Source organism: Elephas maximus, chromosome 21 (genome assembly GCF_024166365.1).
Source record: "Elephas maximus indicus isolate mEleMax1 chromosome 21, mEleMax1 primary haplotype, whole genome shotgun sequence".
Classification (NCBI taxonomy): domain Eukaryota; kingdom Metazoa; phylum Chordata; class Mammalia; order Proboscidea; family Elephantidae; genus Elephas; species Elephas maximus.
The window spans coordinates 54,100,960-54,114,081 of record NC_064839.1 but is presented as its reverse complement, the minus strand read 5'-3'; the positions used below and the strand labels follow the sequence as shown (position 1 = coordinate 54,114,081).

Below are 13,122 nucleotides of genomic sequence, written 5' to 3'. Positions count from 1 at the left end.
CGGTCACCTCCTTTGCCCTGCCCTTTCTTCTGTGGGGCACCCCCGCCTTGTCCGCCTCCTTCACCCAGGCCACTCTCGGAGGGTCAGCCCAACACCAGAACGAAAAGGCAGGGCAGCAGGCCAGGGACGGAAGGAAAGCCTGCAAGTGGGGGGCGGAGCCCAGGCCGGGAACCGGCAGGATCACCCCCAGCGGCTCTTCCCGCCGTCGCGGGCCCTAAGACCTGGCCGGGAGGCCAGAGAGAGAGTACGCCACCGGACCGCCCAGGGCTACTCCCGACATTCCCGGACAATCCGGGTCCCCCCAGAGAAAACACGGATAGAGGACCTGACAGGTACGACCCCCCAACCCCCGCCCCGGTCAAAACCGCCAAAGCCAAAAACTCACCCTCCGCGTTCGGGCAGGCGGGGCTTCCCTTGTGCAGAGATCTTATTCACCGACGGCCCTCGCGCATTAGTCACTCTTGGATGTCCCTGACGCCGCGCCGGACAGCGTGTCCCCGCGTCTTTCCAGTAGTATAATACTAATGGCGGGTTCGTCTTAAAATCGGTAACACCTTAGATCCGAAGAAATACGGTAGCGCTGGAGAGGCGGTGGTGCCTGGAGCCCTTGCAACACCCTTACAGCTCCACCCCGCGCAGTCGCCCCGCCCGTCGCGTTCCGCCGAGTCTAGCCACGCCCCGCCCAGGCGCCACGTCCATCACGTCCCGCATCGCGCATGCGCGGAGCCGCGAGTTGGGACCGCGTTCCCTCGGACATCGACCCAGGCCCGCACCGGCAATGGCGGACTCCGAGCTGCAGCTGGTGGAGCGGGGGATCCGCACCTTCCCGGACTTCCCCGTCCCGGGCGTGCTTTTCAGGTGCGGGAGCGGGCTGGGAGGGCCGGGCCACGTGGGGCCGCGCGGACGGACGGACGGACAGATCCCGGACACTGGGCGCGGCCGCCTGCGCCCCCCGGACCCGTGCGCTGGAGCCGCCGTTCAGCCTGATGCAGAACTGCTGGCGGAGCTAGCGCCCGCTCAGTTCGCCCCGAGTGCCAGGCTCGGCCAGGTCCTGCCGGCCTGTGTGGCTTGGGGAAGACATCGCACCCCCGTGCGCCTCGGTTTCACGCTCCGTAGAATGGGGGCCGGCTGGGAAGGGTAAGGCTCCGCTCTCCCGTTGCGGACCTGCTGCCCGGCTCACCAGGCCCGCCTCTGTGCCCAGGGATATCTCGCCCCTCTTGAAGGACCCCGACTCCTTCCGCGCGTCCATCACCCTCCTGGCCAGTCACCTGAAGAAGACTCATGGCGGCAAGATCGACTACATCGCAGGCAAGCGGGGAGCAGTGTTTCCGTCCGTGGGCGAGTGACCGTCAGGAGCCGTGTCTGGGCCCCAGGCCACGCTGGTTTCTGCGTGCCGGAGGGTAACTCTGGCTGGCCCGGCCTCCCTCCTGGGCTTCCCCGTGCAGGTGGCTGAACTGCCCTCCAGGAGTCTCATGACCAGCCCTGCCTACCCAGGCCTCACCATCACCGAGCCCCTACTGCGCACCAGGTGTCCTGGGTGGGAGTTTTCGGGGTGTCGGTATGGGGCCGTGAATTCTTCTTCTCCAGGAGCAGGGCACATGCTCCGATCTCTGCTAGGGGAGGGCTTGGGGGCCTTAAGGGGAGCTGGCCTGAGTTCACTCCAGGCTTGGTGGTGACCTTTCATGTGGTTGTAAGATGGGTCTCCCCTCCCACTGCTCAGAAGGGCTACTGCCCCTGGAGCACACGGAGGCCAAGGAGCTAGCCCCCCCACCCCACCCAAGTTCCTGCTCAGGCCCGGAGGCAGGTGCCCAAGGGTTTGTCCCTGGAGGGTGTGAACTGAATCCACCGGCTGAGATTGTTTTCTCCATTCCCTCTTTACAAGCATGCATTGAACACCACCTACTGTGTACCAGGTCATTTGCCAGGTGCCAGGACATCAGTAGAGAAGCACATCAGAGGTCACAGGAAGAGCCCAGGGAGGAGGCAAGAGGGAAAAGGACCAGGGGTCCCTGTGGGGTTTGTCTCTCTGTGAGGGGAGGGGACCCACCCCCACGGGGCAGGTGCAGCTAGGCAGGCCCTGCCACCCCTGCTGCAGACTTTTTTGGTGGCCCTGCCACCCCAGGAGAGCACCAGCTCTTGCTTGGGGGCACGGCTAGGCAGTCCTCCCTCACTTGGCCATCTCCTGAAGACACCTCCTGCCCCTGGCCATACCTCTGGGCTGAGTGGAGCCTCCCTTCTGTGCTGCATGTCCTGTCACCATGTGGAGCAGCTGGGCCTGTTGGCTGTGTCTCCTTCTTGATGAGAAGCCCCTGGCCAGACACTGCATCTAGAGGACAAGGGGCTGTCTTCATGCATATACCCCCATGCCGGCCCTGTGCTGAGTATCTCTCACATCACAACCAGCCGGGGGGCGGGGGGGGGGGCAGGTACCATGAGTTTTGCAGGGAGACCAGGTGACTTGCCCAATGTCTCAGCCAATGGGCAGCCATGTGGGCCTGACCTGGTCCCTGGCTGTACCCTTGACCTCTGGGTCCAAGCAGTCCCTGCACATAGGGGATGCTCAGCAGATGTAGGCTATGTGGACAGATGGCAGCCATCTCCAACTGGAGCCAGCAAGGCCAGGGACCACTTGGAATAGGTGGCTCTTTGTCCCCGTCCAGTGCTGGCCCCAAGGGTCCCCCATGCTGCAGTGCCATGTGGCTGCCACCCAACTCCCCAGCTCTCATCCCAGGCCTTGACTCTCGTGGCTTCCTGTTCGGCCCCTCCCTGGCCCAGGAACTTGGCCTGGGCTGTGTGCTCATTCGGAAGCGTGGAAAGCTGCCAGGTCCCACTCTGTCTGCCTCATATGCGCTGGAGTATGGGAAGGTGAGAGGGAGGGCGGCTGTACCTGGGGCTCAGGCACAGCGAACCCTTTGCTTGGGGAACCCAAGCTGCACCCTAAGTCAAGTGGGGACATGGTGGTTGGAGCAGACATGGGGACTCTCAAGGTCGGGCTGCTCAGCTGGCCAGGAATCAAGGGTAGGCCTGGGCCGGGCACAAGTTGGTGAGGACCATTGCGCTGCCTTCCTTCACAGGCTGAGCTGGAGATTCAGAGGGACGCCCTGGAGCCTGGCCAGAGGGTGGTCATAGTGGACGATCTGCTGGCCACGGGTGGTAAGGGGCCAGCCTGGCACCGGGGTGCTGGTGGTGGTGGGGATGTGTGCTTTCCCATACAGAGTGAGGTGGGGCCCCAGGACTCTACAGCCAGATCCTGGATGCTAATGGGAGCCCAGGAGCTGGGGTGCCCTAACCCACCCTCCATCCCACAGGAACCATGCAGGCAGCCTGTGAGCTGCTGGGCCAGCTGCGGGCCGAGGTGCTGGAGTGCGTGAGCCTGGTGGAGCTGACCTCACTTAAGGGGCGGGAGAAGCTGGGCACCGTGCCTTTCTTCTCTCTCCTGCAGTATGAGTGACCCGGAAGGGAAGCCCCAATACCCAGCATTTCCAACTCAGAACAGAAAGTGTGGCCTGGGCAGCTGCAGTGACTTTTTTTTATCATTTCAGTGGCCCAGTGACTCTCCCCGTGGGTGCAGGCCCTTCCTGTGGGTTCCAGCAGTGTTGAGGCCTGGAGCCCATGCCCTGGTGGCAGAGCCCAGCCCAGGCCACAGCTGGTCCATCTATATACACAGCAAAATGAGAATAAACAATTTTGTTACAAGTACCAGCTGCTGTCATCCTTACCCAGGACAGGATCTAGATTTGGGGATGTGGAGATGCACTCCCTAGAGCCTGAAAGCTCAGTACCAGGCTCCAGATCCCACCGTGTCTCCTCACCCCTGCCTCAGTCACCCTCTTCTGTGACTCAGACCTCTGAGGGTGGCCAGCACTAGACTGCTCAGCACAAGTTCCCTGTTACTAAGGATCCTGGCCCTCCCTTTCCATGAGAGCCCAGCAGGAGGAGCTGCAGGGTCTGTTTTGTGGGTGCCATTGAGGCTCCAGATAATGGGAGCTGTGTAAAGTCAGTCAGGAGAGAGTAAATGCAGTGAGTCCCGTTGCTCCTCTTAAACTACCACAAACTTGGTGGTTTAAATAACACAAATTTATCATCTTCAGTTCTGGAGGTTAGAAGTCCTACCACCAAGGTGTTGGAGGCCCTAGGAGAGAATGTTTCCTTGCCTTTTTTAGCTTCTAGAGGCCAGCCACCTGCATTCCTGAGCCAGCCTCCTATATCTTCAGAGCCACAAGTATAGCATCTCCAAATTCTCTCCCTCTCCTGCCTCCTTCTTCTAAGGCCCCCTGTGATCGCATTGAGCCCACCCAGATAATCCAGGGTCATCTTCCATCTACAAAGTCCCTGCTGCCACATAAGATCACACATTCCCGGGTCTCAGGATGAGAACAGGAGTGTGTCTGGGATTTTGTTTGCCACACTCTCTGAAACTGTGCTGGCCACAGAGCTGCCCTTACCCCCCGTCCCACTGCCCACAACAACCACCAACGATGCTGGGACCTGCCCCAACAACAGCAGACACAGCCACCAACAGAAACCAGTTTAATGTCAACAGGCTGTACACAAGTCATGAGGCAGACCCACCACGTAGCTGGCAGGAGACCCTGGGCCAATTAGCTCGGAGCACCCTCCTCATCCCCTGCCCCCCACCAGGAATTCTGAAGAAGGGAGAGAAAATACATCACATTAGGAAAGGAAAATAAAAAACAGACCCAGCTGTGTCCAGGCATCAGCACGTGGCTCACAGCCCCTCCTCGGTGCGGGCCAGTCGGGCCAGTCTCACAGTGAGGCCCGCAAGGTCGGCAGCCTTGTCCAGCTTGAGGTAGGTGTCAGTGCGGATGTGGTGCAGGCTGAGCCAGTCAGGCAGCAGCTCAGCGAGCAGCTGCAGGTGTTGCTCCATATCCCCTGTGGAGAACACATGTGAGCATGACCTGGGCCAGGGGCCACAGGGATGGACTCTGCTGGCCCGCTCTGTGACCTCAGCTGATCCCTGTGCCTGTGTGTAGACCTGTGATGTCGCAGTGCGTCCAGCAGGCCTTTCCTGGGCCGTGGTGGTTCTGCACAGAGGCCAGCCACCTTCACACTCCTCCCTCCCAGTCACAGAGTGCCTGCACGTACCAGGGCTCATGGGGGTGTGGTAGCTGCCCACCATCCTGGCACAGGCCACCTCCATGGTGAGTGCCGGTTTCCGTTCAGACACGAAGATGCCACGCAGCACACGGGCCAGCTCAGGCAGCCGCTCAAGCCGCCGCAGCCGCTGCTCCTGCTCTGGGCGCCGTGTCATCTGTGCCAGCTGCTTCTGTGCCTCCTTGACCCGGATCTGGGTGAGCACAAGGGCAGGTCAGTGGGCAGCCCCCCACCCCACCCCCACCCCCACCCGCCAGGATTGGTACAACTCACCCGTTCCAGCAGGGCCTGAGACACCCCCTTCAGGGCGCTGGGGGTGGCAGGCGGGTTGGCTGGCAGGACTGGGCAGGGGGACCCGGGGCTGCTGGGCTCGGCTGTACGCAAAGCCAGGTCACTCAAGGCCTTCTCCATCTGAGGGAGCGATGGGGAAGAGGTCACAAGGAGCCCACACTCCCAGCCCCTTGCCTGGGAGCCCTGTGTTTATTTCCAGGCCCCCATTTACCCCTAGCATGTTGGCCACCTGTCCTTGTCGACTGAGGACTGAGAGTGAATCTAGTGGGCAATGGCAGCCTGAGCTCCATGGGCCGTGGACGAATCAAGTACCACCCACCACGTGGGGGCAGGTTGGCCTTCCTGGGGCACCAGCCTGGGGCCCACCCAAGCCCTCGAACCACCCCCAGGGTCCCAGCCTCACCCTGGGTGACATTAAGCTTCGGGCTCGGGCCAGCACCTCCTGGGCAGTGGCCAGCTTCTCTGTAGGGGGTGGCCGTGGCAGCTCTGCCGGCTCGATGTCAGGCACCTCATCCACATTGAAGCGTGGGTGCCAGCGGGTCAGCTGGTCCTCAGGCACCTCCATGGGAGGATCTAGGGTGGCCAGGAAGGCCTGTGGAGGAGTGGGAGAATGGAGGCCCAGATGGGTAACCCCTCAGGGTCCAGTACTCTGGGGCCCCAGGTGCCGAGAAGGCAGAGGCACCCTGGGGCCTAACTTGGGGGCAGACTGGCCTCCTGGGGCACCAGGGACCGATCCAGAAACTGGCCACTCATGCGTGGGCAGCGAAGCTGGCGTGGACGATAAAGCAGAGCCAGAGCAGAGCCGACCAAGGACCAGGCCTACCTGACCCAGGGCCTTGGCCCACCCTCACTTACCTTGTGATGTTCCTTGACCCGAGCCACCAGGTTCTGGCTGAAGATGTGCCGCCGCTGCAAGAGCCGAGATGCCGTGAGCTGGGGGGCCACCCCGCTGGCCTCTGCGGAAGAGTCCAGACCTGAGTTAACCACGGCTGCCCAGCACAGACCAGGCCCCAGGGCTAGAAGCCAGAGACTGGGAGCTGAGGCCTTTGTGTGCCAGGCCTCCCATTTGATGTCATGGGGAAACCAAGATTCCAAGGTCCCTCTCCCAGACCCCTGTGGGCCCGGCACTCACCCTGGTCCAGCAGCGGCTCAATGGTGAGCTGATAGTCCGACCTCTTGATGCCATCCTTGAATGTGGGAATGTTGCGCTCCTGGCGGAAGCGATAGGAAGCAGGATACACGGTTTTGATCTGGCCCACGTTGCGCTCCTCAAAGCGCCTTTAGGGTGAGGGTATGAGGGTCAGAAAGAACTGGGCAATGCACCCTTCAGAGCCCAGGGCCGGGCCAGGCAAGGCCCCCGCAGGCTGCTCACCTACGCATCATGTCCTGGACACCCTGCTTGACCTTAGCGAAAGTCACAGCCTCGGCGCGGTTGTATAGCATGCCCACAACAGTGTCCATGCTGCGAAACATCTCAGCCAGCATCTGGTACTTGTAGGGCAGGGCCAGGCCTGGGATGCCAGGCTGGGCAAGGACATGGAAGCGCTGGTAGGCGGGCACCTTCTCGCCACTGTGAGGGAAGGACCTGGTCAGAGGCACTTACCGACACACCCCCAGCGCTCAGCAGCAGGCATGGTGGCCTGGGACACTGCCAGGAGCTAGGGCTTGAAAACCACTCGCATGGACAAACTGTACTCTATAGTTTACAAAGCCCTTGCACCCATCTCCTAGTTATGAGCAGTATAAGGGAGAAAGAAAGGGAAACCCGGTTTCAAACCCAGCTCTGCTACCCCGTGGCTCCAGCAGGCTCCTGATCCTCCCTAGCCTCAGTTTCCTGTCTAAAAATGGAACAAGGATAACAGGCCTTGGAGGGACAAAAACATGACAATTCACACAGGTGCTCAATGAACACCCACTGACGGTATCTGAAATGTACACACACAGTAAAGCAAAGGTTATCTTGCCTCTTTACAGGAGGTGGGTGGGTAGCGGAGACAGAGTTGGAAGGTGGGTGTAGGAGTCAGGCCCCACTGACTGTGCCTGCCCTGGTAGGAAGACTGGGCCCCCTGCCCCAGCCCATATATGGCTACTCCCTCAGCCCCACCAAGCTCACCATGGCTCCACTGGACCCCTCTCAGGCTCTGGCATGGCAGACTTCTCAGCATCTTCCTCCTGGGAATGGGCCCTCAGCGCCTGGACTCGTGCACCCAGCTCCCGTGCCCGCTGCAGGCAGGCCTGAAGCTCAGAGACGGTGTCCTTCCTGGGGATCTAGGACAGAGGGCACATCAGCCCAGTGATCACCCTACCTCTTGCCAGCTCTGCCCTCACCCATCCTCCTCACCTTGTCCCCCTGGGCTGCCAGGCAGGGCAGCTGGCCTGCTGGGATGGTGGCCTTCTTTATCTTCTTACTCAGAGGAGAGCGGGCTGGAGAGCCAGAGGCTACAGAGGAGCTGGGGCTGGGGACCTGGGTGGGGAAGGACCCACAGTGAGCAAGTGTCAAGACCCCGGGCACACCACTCTTCAGGAATGGAGCCCCCATGAAGCCTCAGGTCACTAGGATCCCAGGGCAGTCCTGTGAATCAACGCCACTTGGCCCAAAAACACCTGCTCTCTGCTAAAACCAATTGGGAAAGGCATGGGCAACCAGCTGGTCTGTTACCCAGGGCTGACCCCTAGCCCAGACTTGCAACCTGCCAACATCCTCAGGCCTTCCCAGCTCCAATGCACCCATGGCTTCTTTCAGCCCACTTCAGTCAAAGCCAAAATCCTGACCCTCTCTGCAGTCCCCACTGACCCCCGTCCGTTTCCACCCAGGCCTCAGTCCCCCTCCCCATTTCTCATCTGTTTCCTCCTGACGGCCTCAGTTTCCCTCCCATGCCCCTTCCACTGTCGGTTGCCTCAGCCCAGCCTGTTTCCCCTTCATGCTCCCCACCCCAATTTGTCCCCTCCCACTCGGTCTCAGTCCCCCATCCCCTGCTTGTCCTGCTAGGGCCTCAGGGTCCCCCTCCCCCTCGGTCTGCCCCCTCCTGCCCGGGCCTCAGTTTCTCCTCCTTCCCCTCCCACCGGGTCGGCCGGCTCCGGGGCGGGCGGCGGTGCCAGCCGCAGCCTCCTGCGCGCGGGCGGCGCGGGCTCATCGCGCGCGGGGTCGGCGGCGGGGCGGGCGCGCTTGCGGCTGCCACCAGGCGGGTCACTCAGAGCGGGGGCCGGAACGCCGGGCGCCGGCTTCGCAGGGCTCGGGGTGCGCAGGGCCTGTTTGGCCCGCGGCAGACAGGCTGGGGGACCGCTGCGACGGCGCGCAAAGAAGTCGGTGACGCGGCGCTGCGCCATGGCACACTAGGCCAAGATCCGGGCGGAAGTGGTTTTTCGCGCTGCTCTGCCCGCGCTTTTCGAGCCGGCGCTAGGCCCCGCCCAGGCCCCGCCCCGCCGTAGACTCAACTTTTCGGGCGTGAGACGGAGGCGTGGAACGAGCATGGACGCCCCCGGACGCATGCGCATCGCAGCACACTGCTGAGGCGCGGGGAGCTCTGGCGGCACCGCCGGGTCGGTGCCCGGTCTAGGGGTTGGTCGCGTTAAAGATCTTAACGAGACCTCCACATTCCGCTTTTGTGCACTCTTCCAATCGCGGTGTGTATTATGCATTTTACAGTACACCTCCATTGGACGCTAGCTTGTCAGAGTGAAATGCAGTCCTACCAAAACTCTGAGGCTCGCTGAGCAGGGAAATACGTACACTGTCCGGTGTTTACAGTTCAATTTAAAAGTAAAACTTGTGCAATTATCGTTCAGCTCCTCGGTGGTACGAGCCACATTCCCGCGGCGCGCAGCTTCAGACGGGGCAGGGAGAGCTGCGCACTGACCCGAGCGGATCGGTGGGGTGCAGGGACCCCATGGGGTGCGGGAACTCTGGGGACAAGTGTAAGGACCCCGTCAGGTGCAGGGATCACAAGGAGGGCCGCAGGGACCCGGGCAGCCCACGTGCACTGCGAGGGGAGGGCTGTTCCTTGGTCGCTCCCCGTGGTCTTCCTCAGTCATCCTTAACAATTTACAACGACGTGGGCCGCCTCATTGTAGGGATAAATTGAGGCAGAGGGCTGCGGTAACTTCCACGTCAACAGCTGAGGAGTGGGGGGGGCCGGTATCTGAACCAGCCAGGAAATGCTCCTCAAAAAGCTGCCCTTAATAAAATCTGTTAAGAAAACATTCTGCATCCCACTTTGGAGAGTGGCGTCTGGGGTCTTAAATGCTAGCAAGTGGCCATCTAAGATGCATCAGTTGGTCTCAACCCACCTGGAGCAAAGGAGGATGAAGAACACCAAAGACATAAGGTAATCATGAGCCCAAGAGACAGAAAGGGCTACATAAACCAGAGACACATCAGCCTGAGACCAGAAGAACTAGATGGTGCCCAGCTACAACTAATGACTACCCTGACAGGGAACACAACAGAGAACCCCTGATGTAGCAGGAGAGCAGTGGGATGCAAACCTCAAATTCTCATAAAAAGACCAGACTTAATGGTCTGACTGAGGCTAGAAGGACCCCAGACCTTCTGTTAGCCCAAGACAGGAACCATTTCCAAAGCCAACTCATCAGACAGGGATTGGACTGGACAATGGGATAGAAAATGATTCTGGTGAAGAATCAGCTTCTTGGATGAAGTAGACACATGAGACTATGTGGGCACCTCCTGTCTGGAGGCGAGATGAGAAGGCAGAAGGGGTCAGGAGCTAGCTGAATGGACACGAAAATAGAGGGTGGAGAGGAGTGTGCTGTCTCATTAGGTGAAGAGCAACTAGGAGTATATAGCAAGGTGTATATAAATTTTCGTATGAGAGACTGACTTGATTTATAAACTTTCACTTAAAGCACAATAAAAATTTAAAAAAAGAGCTGCCTTTCCGAGTGATGGGATGTTCTGGAATTAGTGGTGACCAGGGCACAAGTGAATACTACTACCACCGAGAACTCTGAATACTAAAACCAGTGAGTCTACACTCTAAAAGGGTAAACTTCATGGTATGTGAATTACATCTCAATAGAGCTGTTATTTTTAAAAAGACAAAGGAAGGGCTGCCTTTAAAATGGAGTCCTAGCAGTGCAGTAGTTAAGAGCTTGGCCGCTAACCAAAAAGTCAGCAGTTGGAATCGACTCGAAGGCAGCGGGTTTGGTTTGATTTTGGCCTTCAAAAATGGCTGAGATGAAAAAAAACACTAGTTCTTAGAGTGTAAAGCTTTTGTTCTCTGAAAAATAGGCATCAAGCCTAGGTTACCTGGAAAGCTTGAGAACCTGGTGCCAGAACCCCTCATTCCAGACCAGAAAAATGCAGTCAGGCCGGTCCTTGGAGTGTAGCTCTGGGGTCTGGAAGGGAAGGAAATACGTGGCTGTCTTTGGGAGGGTTGAGGGCTGGGAAAGGCTTCTATTTTTCCATCTTTTCTAAGTTTTCTATAAAAAGCAGGAATGTGTCTATTTAAAATTTTAAAGTAACGGAAACTTCAGTGGGGTGGCGCAGTTGACACAAAATAATCTCCAGAGTGAGAGTGTTGGGGGTAATGTAGTGGGAGGGGGAACACTGACTGACCCGGGGCTCCCCTTCTCAGTTGTAAGAAGAGGGCTGGCAACTAGATCCATGTTTTGTGAACTGTAAGTTATTAATGGATCAAGAAATCAATGTAGAGAGTTGACAGCATTTTTAAGGCTACCGTTTTGTTAGAGTTTTGTGCTGGTGTTTGTGCTGTAGGCCACAGTGTCAAATGTATTTCTTAATCAAAACAGTGGTTGCCTTTGGGGTCTGAGAACAGGAATTGACTGAGAAGGAAGATGAGGGAACTTTCTAGGTGATGGAAATGGTCTATATCTCTGCAGGGTTTTGGATTACACAGATGTATGAATTTACTGAAATTTACAGAGTGGTATGTTTAAGATGTGTTGCATCTCACTGTATGTAAATTTGTCTTAAAAAACAAATTGTAAGCAAATATTGAACTCTAGTCAATGGCATGCATGCATATGTGGTTTGGGGGTGAAAAGTGCTCATGCCTGACACTTTGAGATGCATCAAAAGATGGATTAAAAAAAAAAAAAACCCGTTGCTGTCGAGTCAGTTCTGATTCATAGCAACCCTATAGGACAGAGTAGAACTGCCCCATAGGATTTCCAAGGAGCAGCTGGTGGATTTGAACTGCCCACCTTTTGGTTAGCAGCCGAGCTCTTAACCACTGTGCCACCAGGGCTTCATAAGATGGATGGAGGGATAAGTATACATATAGATACACGATAAAGCAAGTGTAGTAAAACATTAGTTATGGAGTCTGGTTGGTATGTATGTGAGTGTTCACTATAAAATTCTTTCAGCATTTCTATATGTTTGAAATTTTTCAAAATAAAATATTGAGGGGGATGTATTTCTCACTGTTGATTGTGAACAAGAAAGTTTGAAAGCCCCTGGACCAGATGACAGTTAACCCAGAAAGCATCTTTGTGAAACTTAGGAAAAAATGCAGGCTACGTCAGTAAACATCGCACATGTCTCTGCCAGCAGAGCTTGGGCAAATTTCAGCCCCCACTGGTTCCCTCTGCCAGGCACCGGTCCCCTCTGCCAGGTACCGTGTGCAGGCTTAACCCGCCCAACTCTGCATGACAACCCTTACTCTAGAGTCTCTTCCAGCCGTAATATTCTGTCCCATTCTAATTAAGATGGGAAAACCTGGCCTTTCTCAAAGGGAACAGAAAGTGATCTGTGAGTCTGAGGGGAATACACTCCAAATTTAAACCTGCCATGCATTAAGGAGGAAAAGCATGTGGAATTCTAGAACTCTAATGAAAGCAAAAATTATAGGCACAGCCTCTCCATAAGACCAACTGCAATAAATTGTTTGGCTCAAGGTCTCTCATCAGGAAGGAGAGAGCTGTCTCCTCTCACAGCAACATGGTGGCTCCTCACTCTCTGTTCCACATTTAGAAAATAAAGAAACACCTGGTCTTGGAGAGGAAGAGGCAGCTGGACCTAACCACAAGTATCTGTTCAATATCTGGCTCCTGAAGCAGCTGTTTGCCCAAGCCCTTGCCCTCCACAGATAAGCTGATGAGGTGGTGTGGCTGGGAGGCCTCCCCTAGGGCCTCCAAGCCTGAGCAGGCTCCTCCAGCATTATGTTTCTCTTGCCCCCTACCCACCCCCCAGCCTGGAACCACAGGCTGCTGCACTGGGTTCAGGCCTTCCCAGTGCTGTGTGAGTGAGAAGGTGGGAAACAGGCCCCAGGGCCATCAGAAATCCAGGGAGACCACCGCCTTTGATGTGGACTCCTTTCCCACCTGGCCACCACCCGCTGTGTGACTTAGGTACCATTGAGGGTCCTCATTTGGGTGCCCCAGAAGCAGACCCTGAGATAAGGATTTGGTGGCAAATCATTTATTTGGAAGCTAGTCTTGGGAAAAGGGAGGGGTGGGAGGTGAGACAGGGAAGAGAGAGCCAGTGAAAGGTATATTTATGAGCAGATGACCACTGGGGGCAACTGGGATTTGACTCCTTTGGGGACCTCTGGGAGGTGCTGTAGAACACCCTCTGAGTTGTTCACTCAGAGGCTAGGGAGCTGAGGTATTTATACCCCAACTCCATCCCTTATTGGTTGAGGGCTGCTCCTAGAGACAATAAGCCCCCACCCCACACCCAGGCTGCTCCTCTCTTAGGCAGGAAGACCCAAGAAGCCATCAGCATGGGTG

The 13,122-nt window shown here is 57.4% G+C and overlaps 2 protein-coding genes across 2 annotated transcripts; one reads left to right on the top strand and one right to left on the bottom strand.

The window, feature by feature from the left end:
* Positions 1–701: 701 nt before the first annotated feature.
* Positions 702–3,699, top strand: APRT (adenine phosphoribosyltransferase). The gene is made up of 5 exons (XM_049864607.1): positions 702–858; positions 1,202–1,308; positions 2,732–2,865; positions 3,075–3,153; positions 3,309–3,699. Exons 1-5 carry the CDS (start codon positions 779–781, stop codon positions 3,449–3,451), a joined length of 543 nt encoding a protein of 180 aa, XP_049720564.1. The 5' UTR covers positions 702–778; the 3' UTR covers positions 3,452–3,699.
* Positions 3,700–4,519: 820 nt separating this feature from the next.
* CDT1 (chromatin licensing and DNA replication factor 1) lies at positions 4,520–8,779 on the bottom strand. The gene is made up of 10 exons (XM_049864606.1): positions 8,470–8,779; positions 7,748–7,870; positions 7,520–7,674; positions 6,779–6,976; positions 6,539–6,684; positions 6,262–6,362; positions 5,810–5,998; positions 5,389–5,526; positions 5,107–5,308; positions 4,520–4,893 (listed from the first exon to the last, which is right to left on the bottom strand). Exons 1-10 carry the CDS (start codon positions 8,731–8,733, stop codon positions 4,730–4,732), a joined length of 1,680 nt encoding a protein of 559 aa, XP_049720563.1. The 5' UTR covers positions 8,734–8,779; the 3' UTR covers positions 4,520–4,729.
* Between the last annotated feature and the right edge of the window lie 4,343 nt (positions 8,780–13,122).